Genomic DNA, 15,411 nt, shown 5'->3' with positions numbered 1-15,411 from the left:
CCTTTGGGTGCTTTGGAGAATAGGCTGACCCCTTTCCTTTGTGTCAACCCCTCAAATATTGGAAGACTGCTAACTGCTACTCAAGACTTCATTTATATTCTCTCTCTCTCTCTGTGTGTGTGTGTGTGTGTGTGTGTGTGCGCGCGTGCGCGCTTCTGGATCTCCAGTGGGGAACTCTGCAACGTAAAGGAACAATCCTTTTTCCATCGCCCATCCCAAGGAGAAATTAGCATGATTCTCTCCCACAACGTGTTCTGTACATTCTTTAGGAAATTCATCAGGAAGAATGCCAGAAATGGAAGTGGGTGGGAAGAGAGAGAAATCCCTTAGTATTTTTCTTGCTGTTTATTTACGCCATTCATTGATTCTTCGGGGGGGGGCCTGCCCCCCCGCCCTCCCCATCTGCAGGCCTGGAAAGGAAAGCGTCCATTCTTCGGAAGGTCGCTCTTGATTTCTTCCTAGTAAAATAAATCCACAATCTTGTGTGGAGCCTCCCCCAGAAGGCTGGGAGCAGGTGTGGGAAATCCAGCCAGTTGACTTTGGAGGTTTCCGCCTCCGGAATCTTGCCAGAACGATCCCGATAGATGGATTCAGCCTTTTGGGATGCTACCTGGAATGCTACCTCAACGATGGGACGTGGAGCTGTTAACTAAAAGTAGAAACGGGAACAAGAAATGCCCTACCTCAGGTGTCTTTGCTGTGATTAAAAATTAATAAAAGTCATAAAAACAAAATACTTCCCGTAAGGAACATGATGTGCTGCTTACTATCTGATCAAATTCACTGGGTGGATTCTGTAATCTATTCAATGGTCACTAGGGGGCAGAATGAGCCTATCAGAAAAATTGCAGAATTATAAACTCAATTTGGCTAGTTAAAATTTCTCATCTATTTGCTCAAAGCTTTAGATTTTATTTTATTTTTTAAAGAGGAATACTGACTTTTTTTTTGTCTTTGCAGTAAAGATCCCAATTCCATCTTAAGTAGGCTGGAAAAGCTAGCAGGTAAAGGCATAAAGGCCCCTAGTCCTATACCTGAGGATGGGCCTCCACCTTGTGATCTGCATTGAATAAGGAGCTTCTCAGTTCTTCAGCTGTTCTACCTGTTGGAAAAAGCCAAGAATGGTCTACATAGAAGGACCAATAGCAGAAATCTCGGGAGGGGGGGCATCAAGAGGAATTTCCAGTGGTGTGGACAGCCAAATGCCCCCTTTGTGAAAGAGGTGGGCAGCTCCAGAATTTAGATGATAGATAGATAGATGATAGATAGATAGATAGATAGATAGATAGATAGATAGATAGATAGACAGACAGACTGACAGACAGACAAACAAACAGGTGATAGGTGATAGGTGATATAGATAAATGATAGCTACGTAGATGATATAGATGATAGATAAAGAGATAAATGAGATGATAGATGATATATGATAGCTAGCTAGATAGTGAGGTAGGTAGATGATAGGTGATATAGATAAATGATACCTAGATAGATAATTTAGATAGATGATGGATAGATAGATGTATAGATAAATGACATTATAGATGATATAAATTTATTTATTTATTTATTTTAATTCCATTTATATCCCGCCCTTCTCCGAAGATGAGAGGGAGAGAGAGAGAGAGAGAGAGAAATAGGCTTGCATGCTGACTCTTTAAGTCTACCCATCGCTAAAATCATGCTTTCTTGAGCAAGTTGCACCTGGCTGAGTCCATATGTTGCTCTACATCAGTGGTTCTCAACCTTGGCAAGCTTGAAGGTGTGTGTGTGTGGGGGGGACGCTTAGAACTCCCCAGCCCGCCCAGTTTCTTAACCAAACCAGCCCAGTTGGCCGGAATCACCCTCCATTATCAGCCCCCAAATCCATCCTGATTGAATCAAGCAGCCCCACACGAGCTGAGCCCCATTACTGCGACTTGCGACACTCAGCCAGCCCTCAAGCCGTCTTCCCATCAAGGTTGGGGGGGGGGGTCAACGCAACTGTGAAGCGGCAGTGATTAAATCTCCCTGGGCTTTTCAGAGAAGACGGGGATTCCCTCCGAGCCGTTTCAGCCAAGGGAGGTTTTTTTTTTTTTACAAACTGCAGTAGGTCGCGAAGTTTCTCTCACCACTACATCCTGTTGCAAAGGCCAATTATGAGAATTTCTCCCCGCTCCCCACTGCTGCCCCCAAAATTAAACATTATGAATGCTGGCATCATTTCTTTGGCCAATCAGCCCCTTCACCCATTTGAGCAGGCTTCCTGGGAATAATAATAATAATAATAATAATAATAATAATAATAATAATAATAATAATAATAATAATAATAATAATAATAATAATAATAATAATAATATAATAAAGTTGGAAGGGACCTCAGAGGTCATCTAGTCCAACCCCCTGCTCAGGCAGGAAAAGCCTATACCATTTTAGACAAATGGCTGTCCAATCTCTTCTTAAAAGTGTTGGAGCACCCACAACTTCTGGAGGGAGGTTGTTCCACTGATTAATTGTTCTAACTGTCAGGAGATTTCTCCTTAGTTCCAGGTTGCTTCTCTCCTTGGTTAGTTTCCATCCGTTGCTTCTTGTCCTGCCTTCAGGCGCTTTGGAGAATAGCTTGACTCCCTCTTCTTTGGGGCAGCCCCTGAGATACTGGAAGACTGCTATCCTGTCTCCCCCCTCCCCCCCTCGCCCTTCTCTTCATCAAACTAGACATACCCAATTCCAGCAACTGTTCCCTATATGTTTTAACCTCCAGGTATATCATTGGTGACACCAATGGATTATGGGAGAATTTCTCGTGCTCTTCCTCTCCCCCCCCCCCCCTTTTCTTCCTTCCTTGTTGTTGCAGTGAGCTAATCCACCATCCTCCCAGCCTCTCTCTTGAGCTTTCCAGTCCCAGAGTCACACCGGCTCCTGATTTATTTATTTATTTATTTCCTCCTTCCCCTCCCCCACTTCCCTTTCCTCATTCCATGCAATCCATCCTGATAAGGAAGCCACATCTGCGGAGCTGATAAAGGCTGAGGTTTGTTCACAGAGGTTGAATCGCTAAGCAACCATCGGCTGGGAAGGGTGCGTGCGCAAACCCCGTATTGGGGTTTACAGATCATCGTCGTTGGGTTTACGCAACTCATTCAGGGTTGGCAAAGGCAATCACGTCCACATTTGGCCACCGTGATATAAAAAAAGGTGCCGAGACTCTAGAAAGAGTGCAGAGAAGTACAAAAAGGGGATTTGCGCAGCCAAGCCTGGCCAAGACATTAGCTCCTTTTAATTGGATCCTGTTCATTAAAATTATTTATTCTTAGGAGGATTTCTCCGCCACGGATTTGAGAGCATCTCCTTATTGTCATATTAAGAAGGACAACTCGGTGAAAACTTTTCGAGGACTTCAAGCACTAACAGAGTCTGCTCAGATAATGAGATGGGTGGTGTGTCAATTGAATAAAGAAAGAAAGAAAATAGAATAACATAAAACCCCAGTCAGCACATCCTTGGTTTGCAAACAGGATGATTTCAATCGAAGCATGAAAACCGGATCTGGAGAAATTTCCTGACAGTTAGAGGAATTAACCAGTAGAACAACCTGCCTCCAGAAGGTGTGAATGCTCCAACACTGGAAGTTTTTAAGAAGAGACTGGACAGCCGTTTGTCTGAAATGGTATGGGGTCTCCCTGCCTGAGCAGGGGGTTGGACTAGATGACCTCCAAGGTCCCTTCCAACTTATTATCATTGTTTTTGTTGTTGTTGTTGTTTTCTTCATTTTGCACACCGGCTCTGCAGTCAGCCAAAGTGGGTTCTGCACGATTCAGGACCTTCCCTGAAATTTATCTTAGCTAGAAATCTGAGGTTTCCTTCATGTCTGCGTCGTCATTTGGTCTGACATTTGCATAATTTTTGCTGCTGGATGTCCAGGTTTTGCCATGACTGTGCAACGACTTCAGGCAAATTCAGCTTGCCGATTCTGCGAGCGGGAAGACTTTGCTTGCAAGATCCGCCTGTTTCCTGTTTGCATTTTGATAACGAGAGGTCGAGGGGAGAAAATATTGTGTGTGTGCGGGGGGAGAGATTGGGACCATTGACGTCACGTTTATGCTGTGATGGCGAAGTCACTGTCAGCTTTTATGGACTTTCCTGCTTGCTTTGTGGTGTTGATTTATTTTATATGTAGAAGTATAGGTATATTTGTGTGTGTATGTCTCTCTCTCTCTGTGTGTGTACATGTGTGTGTGTGGAGTAGAGTAGAGTAGAGTAGAGTAGAATAGAATAGAATAGAATAGAATAGAATAGAATAGAATAGAATAGAATAGAATAGAATAGAATAGAATAGAATAGAATAGAATAGAATAGAATAGAATAGAACAGAACAGAATAGAGCTGGAAGGGACCATGGAGGTCTTCTAGTCCAGCCCCCTGCTCAGGCAGGAGAACCTGTCCTATACCATCTCAGACAAGCAACTGTCCAGTCTCTTCTTAAAAATCTCCAGTGATGGAGCACCCATGATTTCTGGAGGCAAAGCTGTTCCACTGGTTAATTGTCCTCACTGTCAGGAAGTTTCTCCTTAATTCCAGGTTGCTTCTCTCTTTGATCAGTTTCCAACCAATGTTTCTCGTCCTTCCCGCTGGTGCTTTGGCCCCCTCTGCCCTGTGGCAGCCCCTCAGATATTGGAAGACTGCTATCATGTCACCCCTATTTCTTCTTTTCTTTAGACTAGCCCAGGGGTAGGCAACCTCGGCTCTTTTATGACTCATGGACTTCAACTCCCAGAATTCCTGAGCCAGCTTGGCTGGCTTAGGAATTCTGGGAGTTGAAGTCCATGAGTCATAAAAGAGCCGAGGTTGCCTACCCCTGGACTAGCCAAACCCAAGTCCCGCAGCCGTTCTTCCTACATTTTAGCCTCCAGGCCTTTGATCATCTTAGTTGCTCTTCTCTGAATTTTGTGTGTGTGTACCTCTGTGTGTGTGTGTTCTCGACTTACGACCACAATTAAGCCCAACATTTACTGTTGCTAAGTGAGTCATTTGTTAAGGGAGCTTTGTCCCATTTTATGGCCTTTCTTGGCGCATTTGTTAAGTGAATCACTGCAGTTGTTAAGTCAGTCACACCGTTAAGAAGTGAATCTGGCTTCCTCCGTTGACTTTGCATGTCAGAAGGTCGCAAAAGCGGATCGCCTGACACACACCCTCCCACACACACACACACACGGACACTGCAACCGTCATAAATACGAATCGGTTGCCAAGCGTCTGAATTTTCATCCCGTGAACTCAGGGACAAGACAATGGTCGTAAATGTGAAACAGTGCTCATGAGTGACGTTTCTCAGCGCCCTTGTAACTTTTCAGCGGTCGCTAAGCAGGCACCTGTCCCCATCCAGTCGTGCTAATGGCATTTCACCTGCAACAGCCAGGAAATGGGTTTTCCATGAAGACAAGAGGTTTTTTTTTTTCTTTTTCCCCCAACTTGGAAAAAGTTACCCAGTCCATCACTGGACAAAGAAGTGATCCAGTTTAAAGAGAGGATCAGGGCAGGAAAGGTTTTCAGAGGAAGAAGAGGGATTAGAGACGAGATCACTGGGAAATTCAGTTTAGGAGTTGCAGGTCGTTTTAATCATCGGTGAACGTTCACAGAACAGTAGCTGGGTGTGGCGAGCTGAGTAATACTCTGAATTCTTTGCCTGTTGTTGAGTTTTGAATTTCACATAGCAACGTGAAACTAAATAGACATTTCTCGTTATTGGAGTGAATGCACGTGCCCTCGGCCTGCCACACCCACCCCTCACAAAATCGACACAACAGCCAGAGAACGTGCTTCTCCGCTGAAAGTCAGCAAGTGGGGAGCCCAGCAAACCACAAACGGGGGGGGGGGGCAGCCTGCTGCATGCACCTAAGCAAAGATGGCTTGATCAACCAGGAACCTTGGCCACTTTTAGGTCATGGGGGAGTCGAAGTCCACATGCTTAAAAGTTGCCAAGGTTGGGAAATAGTGCCATGGTTGATAAGAAAGAAAGAAAGAAAGAAAGAAAGAAAGAAAGAAAGAAAGAAAGAAAGAAAGAAAGAAAGAAAGAAAGAAAGAAAGAAAGAAAGAAAGAAAGAAAGAAAGAAAGAAAGAAAGACCATCTAAAGGGGTGGTAGGACAGAAAGCCCTAACTGAGCCAGAACACAGGCTAGAAAAGGGTGCCAGAGGCACTTTGGCAGGGGGGGGGCAGCGTCAAACTGGAGGAGTCTGATTAACCAGGATTCTTCTCCTGTGCACGATGCAAAATCAGCCAACGATGATGCAAAGGGCATCTCAGTCGGTGGGCACTGACCCCGGGTGCCAAAGACCTCATTGGCAGAAGTGCCCAACTGGAGGACTCTGGTTAAATCAAGATTCCCCTCCCAATACGCGATGCCAAGTCAACCAATGGTGGTTTGTTCCCCAGATCGTGAGGATGCAAGGGTCTCTCAGCTGGAGGGCCCCCTGGAAACGGGTGCCAAAGGCTCATTGGCAGGGCAGAGGTGCCCAGGGAAACCAGGATTCCTCACCCGGTGGACAATGCAAAGTCAGCCAATGCTGGTTTGGGCATCAGGCCACGATGATGCCCAGGGCAGCTCAGCTGGGGCCAGGAGCTCCTGCGCCAGCCTGGTTGGCAGCCCGGGGACAGCCCGAGGCTGGGCGCATCCTGCCAGGCATGTCACGGGCGCCCCGCCCTGCAGAGGAACAACAAGCGGCTGGAATTTCCTCTAAGGTCACCTGGGCAAAAGTCTCGGGACCTGGGCAGGAGGCGCGGGAGGCGGGGCCTGGCCGGGACCACGCCCCTTGACAGAGAGAGAGAGGTGAGCCAATGCGGGGGGGGGGAGGGGAAGCTGGGCGGAGCGAAGGCTCTTAGCCGTGCGGGGTTCCTTTCGTGGGCTCAGATCGCGCTGGTGGGTTGCGCGCACCTGTCGCCGGGAGCGCCCGGATATGCCTCGCGGCTGCGCTCCGGAGCGCCTGGACACCTGCGGCCGTCTCACCTGCCTGCCGGGTCGGATCTGAGCCACGACGCAACCATGTCCCTGCCCAAAGGTAAGGGGGCAATGTGAATGGGCCGAGAGAGAGAGGGAGGGGGGATATAGAGGGAGAGGGAGAGAGAGAAAGAGAGAGAGAGAGTGGCGGGGGATAGATAGATAGATAGATAGATAGATAGATAGATAGATAGATAGATAGATAGATAGATAGATAGATAGATAGATAGATAGATAGATAGATAGATAGATAGATAGATAGATCGGTAGGTAGTTAGATAGGTAGATAGATAGATAGATCGGTAGGTAGTTAGATAGGTAGATAGGTAGATAGATAGGTAGGTAGGTAGATAGGTAGATAGGTAGATAGGTAGATAGGTAGGTAGGTAGATAGATAGATAGATAGATAGATAGATAGATAGATAGATAGATAGATAGATAGATAGATAGATAGATAGATAGATAGATAGATAGATAGATAGATAGATAGATAGATAGATAGATAGATACAGGGCTTTTTTTCTCATAGAACGCTCAGAATGGAGTTCCAGCACCTTTTTTGGATGGAACCTTGTAGGGTAGGCAAGGTGGGTTGTATGACATGTGTGAGTTCTGGCACCTTTTTCTTTTACAAAAAAAGCACTGGATAGATAGATAGATAGATAGATAGATAGATAGATAGATAGATAGATAGATAGATAGATAGATAGATAGATAGATAGATAGATAGATAGCAAGCAAGCATCCCTCTGGACTCTAAACCCATCGCGAGCGAAGACCAAGAACCCACGAGACCTGGATCCCGTCTCGTTCGGAGGCACCCTGCGGAGCCTGGATTTGCGGGAGGCGTCCGACGGTCGTGTGAAGCGTGCAGCGCAGCCTTGCAAAGGGCGGGCCGGCTTCAGGAGGACTGGGCGCTCGGGCGCGGGGTTGGAAGGAAAGCGCCCCGGCTGCAAGGCAAAAACGCGGGTCTTGCGGCTGGGACACCCCCCCTTTTTTTTTCTTTTTGCAGGGCTGACGAGGGAAAAGAGAGGGAAGAGAGGGGATCCTCGGGGGACGGGGCGTGGGGGGGGGGCGCGCCTCGCATGTTGCACGTCGGGCTGGTTGACCCGGAGGCTGAGTTTCTCCCCTGCGAGGTCGGTTCAAGCAGGTTGCCCGGTGCGTGATGCTCGGTGCGTGATGCTCTGACGTCACCGGCGTGGTGTGGCTGGTTTGTGAGTGCTACCTCGGATGACCCGGCTGTTGGTCATTGTTGTTGTTCAATTGTTGGGATTTGGGGCTGTGATTACCCACACGTGGTCGGGGCACTTGAGGAGAATACAGGTTGCCTGGCGTAATTGGAAAGCCTTCAAATCCTGCAGGATGAAATTCAATTTTTTTTTTTTTTTGGGTAGGGTGTGCGTGGGACGCTAAATTCCATTTCCCTGTAGGATCCCGGGTTGTGTTGTCTACCTGAAGCTTTTTTCCCCACTGGGTGGCTGTGGGAGTTCCAGGTGCAACATACCTGGTTGGAAGAAGGCCGCTCCCATCACTGCCCTGATAAATCTAGCCCACATCAGCGGGTGCCATAATAGCCTTTGGCAAGTCAGGAGATAGCAGAAAAGTTGGCTTGGCATCCACTGCAAAGAGTTTGTCTCTTGGAGGGAGAATCCCTGAAATTTTAAAGAACTTCTAGAATAGTGGTCCTGGGGATTAGCTGTGATCAAGCCAAGGTCACTTTCTTTCTTTCTTTCTTTCTTTCTTTCTTTCTTTCTTTCTTTCTTTCTTTCTTTCTTTCTTTCTTTTTTTTAAAAAATATTTTATTGATTTTCTATTATTACAACTCACTAGTGCTTCGTGAGGAAACTGTGGTGTGGATTGATTGGTTTTGCTTAGTAATACGAGTTAAGTTCTTGCTCTCTGTCCCGTTTTCCCAGCCGTTGATAAAATGAGTTCCACGTTTGAACATTGTCTGTGTCTTCTTTTGCTTTGATTCTCAACGTGCCTGCCTGAGGAGTTCTGGGAGTTGAAGTCCACAAGTCATAAAAGGGCCAAGTTGGAAGACCCCCGCCCAATTGGAAGGAGAATTAATTTTGGCTTTAAAGAACTGAGAAATGTATTAGGGTTCAAGCCACTGCCCAGATCCCTCCTCGCAAATTTGTGCACTGATGTCAAAGAGGTGATGTAGAGAGAGATAGTTATTATATTTTGCATGGTGGCCTTTCTTTTTGGTGATGTATGTTTCTGTTCTTATCACGGGCTATGGAAGTGCGTTCCTAAAGCATCTCTGAGTAGGACAGGTTTTACCATGAGTCAGGTGTCAACCGGCAGGGATGGGTGGGGGGGTATTCATACTTTGGTTTGGCATTCTTGCCCGGGTAACTGCTGCAAACAAGGATGAGCAGAGTAAAAATTGTCATGGCTCCAACAGATGAAACTCTTCAAAAGAACTTCGAGGCTTTGTTTACCTTAAAGAACCTTTTATTCAAGTAGCAGAATATCGGCACTTACATAATCGCAGCCAAAAACTGAATTCCCCTCCCCTGGGCATGTAGTATCAAAGCACAATTCCCTCCTCCAATTTGCAGTCATAAATCACATTCCCCAATTAGCTTGAAGCGCCCTCTCCACTTCTCCAGCCGCCAATTCTTTATCAGCTCTGGGCTCAGTAACCTTGATTCTCACGCTGAGTTTAGTGTTGTTATGTCTAGCTGGACTCTCATTCACATCCCCCCCCCTCTCCCAGCATCATCTAACTCTTAAAAGCGAAAGGGAAAAAGATGGCTACATTTCCATCTGTTGTCAATGCAAAAACCTCCGATGTTAGCAGTTTTTCAGTTTGTTTCTCCCCCTTCTTGGAAGTGGGGTGGGGGCAGAGGAGTCAGTTACCTCTGAGCCCCTGAAAAATGGTGCAACAGCATGTAGAAGAGGGAAGCGTTGGGCATCTGTGCAAATTTAGTCCAGAAGTGGACAGAATTCAGCTGTGGGGGGTCCTTCATGGTCTCTGAGCTTGCTGGGTTTCTTGCAGACATTTCATTACCGACGTAGGTAACATCATCAGTGCTAGAAGAGAGGGGAGGGCGGTTTGCACAGCGGAGGAGAAGGAAAAGGGAAGAAGGGGGCAAGGAAGACTGTGGGATCCTCAGTGCTCTCTGGACTAGGTTGTTTTCTTGCAGACGTTTCATTACCAAGCTAGGTAACATCATCAGTGCTAGAAGGGAGTGGGGTTTGCTCCTACTTTTTATGTATACAGTAGTAATAGCTTTATATACTAAAGAGTTGAGCTGGACGTATTGATCAGCTTCAGAGCAACCTCAGGGATTTTCAACGTTTTGGATGAAATTGGAGAAAGTGTTTTTTTTTAAAACACAACACAACAAAACAAAACTGGGTGGTGGCAAAATTCTATCAGCGCAGTTCAGATGCAAGACTCAACAAGGAGCTGACATTTATCCTTGTTGTCTTGGGTGACGAATATCAACATGATGTTGTTTTCCAAAAAGAAAAAGAAAAAGTCTTGCAGACACAAAATCTGCTCCCCTCTGAAGTTCCTAGATCTCTTTCCTTGGCCAAGATGACAGTCGGTCGGTCGTTATGAATCTTGCAGCTCCTGAGATTTCTCAGCTGCTGTTTAGGCAATTTCTTAGCGAAGGAGGAAGGATTAGAAAAAAGATGGTAGGAGGAGACAGTTAGAGTAGCAAGAATTGGGAAGAGGCTGGTCACCTCTTTTTCAACCCGTACAATTTATTAAAGGGCAGAAGCCTAAAGCTGATTTTAGGTTACAGAAAGGATCCATGAACAAAAAGAAAGATGGATTTTGTGTGTGTGTGTGGGGGGGGGAGATAGATTTTTTGCTTCTGAGGGCCTTAACCTCTGTAAAGTAGAGACAGTGAATCTGTAATGTTTTTCGACAGGTGTTGAGCCCAGGCTAGGTTTTTTTTGCTAACGCTCCAGGATGATGGGATTTTAATCTAGCCAATGACAGGAAGGCCGTAGGGGGTTAGACTGAATTTTAGAAAGAGAGGAGGAATGCAGAGAAGCGTCAAATCATTCTGTAGGCCAGTAGGCTAGCTGGCATATTCTGTATTCTGGGAGTCCATCCATCTTAAAACCCTGGTTACTGTGGAATTCCTAAAGCTGGGAGAAAGACAACTGGCCCACATCGTCTCTTGAAATGGGATGTAACAGTTCTCAGGAGTGACAGTGCAGTAATGGATGAGAAGGTTGGTAGCTACTCTAAATAGAAGATCCTGCTTTGTGTTTGTAGCTGCTGGAAACAATCTCTCTCTCTCTCTCTCTCTCTCACACACACACACACACACACCAACCCATGCACACTTGAGGGGAATGTCCTTTGGGATTAAAGTTGGGAAAATATGTTGTGATTCATTAAGGCCTTCCCATCAAAGGCAGGGGAAGCCTTTCAGGCGCGCTTGGTTAATGACAAGAGAACTCCGAACTGCACATTGTTTGCATAGTTGTGTATAATAGAGTAATTGCTATTTACGTAACTGACTTGGTAATAGGGCAGGCTTCACTTTTCTCTGTCCAGGTTGCTCCAGGCTGCTAAGAAGGACCAGTGTCGGGTCACCTGGGGTTACCTTACCTCAGTTACCAACTTACCTCACTTCCTTTAGGGACCATTCAAAGTTACAACGGTCCGGGGAAAAAAGTGACTTGGGGCCGTTTTTCACGCTTAGGACCGTTTGCAGCCTCCCCGTGGTCACATGATCAAAATTCAGTCGCTTGGCAACTGGGTCATCTTTATGACGGTCGCAGCGTCCCGGGGGGGGGGGGAGAGGGCACGTGATCTCCTTTTTACGACCTTCTGACAAGCAAAGTCAATGGGGAAGCCAAATTCACTTAAAAGCTGTCTTATTATTAATAATAATAATAAAGTTGGAAGGGACCTTGGAGGTCATCTAGTCCAACCCCCTGCTCAGGCAGGAAACCCTACATCGCAACGGTGGCAAAACAGCTTGTAAAATGGGGCAACGCTCACTTAACAAATGAAGTCAGCATGGGACATGCTTTTTTTTTTTTACAGCTTTCTTGAATTTTTTGCGTGTGGACGGAGATTAGGGAAAGCACAAGTTGATTAAACTGTTTTTGATTCAGTTTTGCAAAGCGAACAAGCCTCTATGTGATATTTTGTATCCAACTTTCATCTATCTATCTATCTATCTGTCTGTCTGTCTGTCTGTCTGTCTGTCTGTCTATCTATACATGCACACACACACATATATATACATACACATACATACACACACACAAACACATATAAACACATATACATATAAATATTTATTTATTTACATTTTTGTTTTGCAAAGCAAACCATGTGCTATTTTGTATCCAACTTTCATACAGTATATACCATATATACATATATGAAAACTGGATACAAAATATTTATTTATTTATTTATTTATTTATTTTATTACATTTATATACCGCCCTTTCCCGAAGGACTCAGGGCGGTTTACAGGGTGATTAAAAAAACCAAGATACAAAAGTTAAAAACAAATTTAAAAAAAATTATATTTGTCCCTGCATAAATAAAACCCCAGTTAAAATAAGATTAATCACATGGAGGTTTGTTTTGCAAAGCAAAGATGTGAACACACACACACACACGCACACACACACACATTTTTGAAGCAGTTTTTCTTCTAAACTTTCGAAATAATTTTTTCAGCGTATTTATGTCGCATGTCCATTAAATGGTATAGAATATCCTGCCAAGGGCCAGGGTTTGGACTAGAGGACCTCCAAGGTCCCTTTCCAATCCTATTATTCTATCCTCTGATCTTCTTTTACATTTTCCAATACTTTTTCTTCTTTTTACCCTTCGGAGGGAGCAGAACAGCACTGCCAAGCTTCAACATTCAAAATCTTGAAGGGCATTCTCATTGCCTTCTAATTTCTGCATGTAATGTTTGTGTGTGTGTGGGGGGGGTTTATTAAAATGCAAGCATATTTATGCTAAATAAATCAGAATCAGTCCTAAATATCTTTCCACTTAGGGCAATGGAAGGATGTGTAAATCAACCCTCCCTCCACTTTTTGTGCCTTTCTTACTGGGAAGTCTTCCAGAAGACTGCTCTTTTTTTGCCTAGGTGCGATGATAACAATCTGGATTAGTTTGTTATGCATTCAGTTAAATACTTGGCTGTTTAATCTCCCAACATCCTTCTCACATGAGCTTGTGGAATAGGCAGGTGAGCAAGTTACAGGTCATGCTTCTTTGCAGGTGACAAATTAACATTTTTTTAAAAAAAACACACAACAGTACACTTTGGCTGTAAAGAGACTTGGATTTTAATCGGATGCCTTGGAGGCAATTTAGTGCCTGCAAAAAAAAAAAAGTCATCTTGGGCTTCTTGTAAGAAAGGGATAGGTAGTTCTCGACTTGCAAATATTACAGCCCGGAATTATAGCCATAAATCATTGTGGTTGTAAGCTGAGGAGTCGCGTGAGGTGAACTGATCTTTTTTTTTGTGTGTGTGTGGTTGTCTGTTGAGTGAATCGGTTTTCTCCAATGGGTGTATTTTTAAAAAACTGGAAATGGACGTAATCCACGACTTACAATAGTTCATTTAGTAACCCAAGTTTACAACGGTGCCGGGGAAAAAAATGACCACTTTTCACACGACCGTTGCAGCATCCCCCTTGGTCGACATTCCAATGCTTGACAACTGACTTGCATTGATGATGGTTGCAGGGTGTCCCGGAGTCCCGCGATCCCCTTTTGCGACGTTCTGATGTGCAAAGTTAAATGGGGGGGGGGGGAAACCAAGTTCCCTTCACAATCCTCTGACTCATTTAACAACTGCGATGGTGATTCACTTCGCAAATAAAATGTAATAAATATAAATAATGTAAATAAACATAAAAATGTAATAAATAAATAAAATAAATAAATAATAAATAAACGTGGCAAGGAAAGCCCCCCCCAGATGGGGCAAAACTCACTTATAAGAAACGTCTCGCTCGGCCATAGGAAAGGTTGGGTTGTAAAGCGAGGACTACGGTATGCAGGCGGTCGCATTTGTAGCGGAAAGCCTGCGGTTTTGCAGGTCCCGGTTGCAAAGGAAAGGACTCAGAGCAATGAATGGGGGGGCCTTATTTTCCAGGAAGGAAGTCTTGTTTTTTGGATGCCCTAAGAGGCCGGAAACCAAAAGACCAGAACAGGCGGAGCTGTGCTGGAAACCGCCGGGGTGAGGACCTTTGCGGAACATAAAGGTAGCCCTGCCCTCTTTTCGTGAGGTTGAGATTTTTCTAACCGTTCTACTGTCTTACGCGAATTTTCTGGACCTTTTTTCACTTCTGCATTTTTCTGCAGCACAAACCTCTTTGGGCTTCGCATCGTCTTCCCCCCCCACACACACACCCTCTAGTATACTGAAATCCGTTTTTCTTTTAAACCAGAGATGAGGGTTTTTTGTTTTTCTTTTGAGGGGGAGGGGTTGTCTTGGTCTACATTTTTGAGAGCCCCTTACTTTTAGTGGATAGCGTTGCATGCTTAATTGAAGTCTCTCATTTTTTATTTTTTTTAAAAGCTGCAATGTTTGGGGTTTTTTTTAAAAAAACAAAACAAAACTCGAAATAAATCTACATGCCTTGGAGAGAGGGAAGGAAGGAAGGAGAGAAATAGGGGAGGAAGGAAGAAAAGGAGGGAGGGAGGGAAGGAAGGAAATAGAGAAGAGAGAATTAGTGAATGAGAAAGAAGGAAGAAAGAAAGAAAGAAAGAAAGAAAGAAAGAAAGAAAGAAAGAAAGAATAGAAACTTGACCTCCTTTAACTTTACCGAAATTAGGAATGAAGAAAGAAAGAAAGAAAGAAAGAAAGAAAGAAAGAAAGAAAAGGAGGAGGAGGAGGAGGAGGAGGAGGAGGAGAAGAAGAAGAAGAAGAAGAAGAAGAAGAAGAAGAAGAAGAAGAAGAAGAAGAAGAAGAAGAAGAAGAAGAAGAAGAGAAGGAAGGAAGGAAGGAAGGAAGGAAGGAAGGAAGGCAGGCTGGCTTGGGGAAGACAACCAGCCATGCCCTAATCTGAAAAATGTTTAAATTGCACAAAATGTAAAATATGCAGACATCTATTTGGAAACCAGGGAGTATTCCAAAATGAAACACAGGTCAAATGTCTGCAAAAAGATGTAACACGTTGGCTTGCAAGTGATGCAACCTGGCTGAAGAAGAGCAGGCTGGGGGGGGGGGGGAGGATGCCCTTAACCCTGCTGTTGGGTTGGTGGTCCTCCTCCTCCTCCTCCTCCTCCTCCTCCTCCTCCTCCTCCTCCTGCCTGCAGTCCCTTCCCTTTTTTCCTTGCTTTGCGTCAGCCAGTGGCGTTTCCGCCCGCCCAGCAGGGTCCGTTTGATTTGAAACTTGGTCAGCTGTTGACACTTCCGGTTGCCTCCCTTCCCTTCCCATTGGCTGGGGAGCCCGGTTGAGGCTGTGTGGCCAA

General features: G+C 45.1%; 1 protein-coding gene across 1 annotated transcript in view; it reads left to right on the top strand.

The window, feature by feature from the left end:
* The first annotated feature begins 6,856 nt into the window (after nt 1-6,856).
* MAP2K3 (mitogen-activated protein kinase kinase 3) overlaps nt 6,857-15,411 on the top strand; it is a 43,783-nt gene continuing 35,228 nt past the window's right edge. The window contains exon 1 of the mRNA XM_081338033.1: nt 6,857-7,035. Within this exon, the coding sequence (XP_081194159.1) occupies nt 7,020-7,035 (16 nt within the window). The 5' untranslated portion in view covers nt 6,857-7,019. The remainder of the gene's footprint in view (nt 7,036-15,411) is intronic.

Source organism: Vipera berus (genome assembly GCF_964194415.1).
Source record: "Vipera berus genome assembly, chromosome: 13".
NCBI lineage: Eukaryota > Metazoa > Chordata > Lepidosauria > Squamata > Viperidae > Vipera > Vipera berus.
Note: the sequence above shows the minus strand (reverse complement) of the source record. Positions and strands in the feature narration are given on the sequence as shown.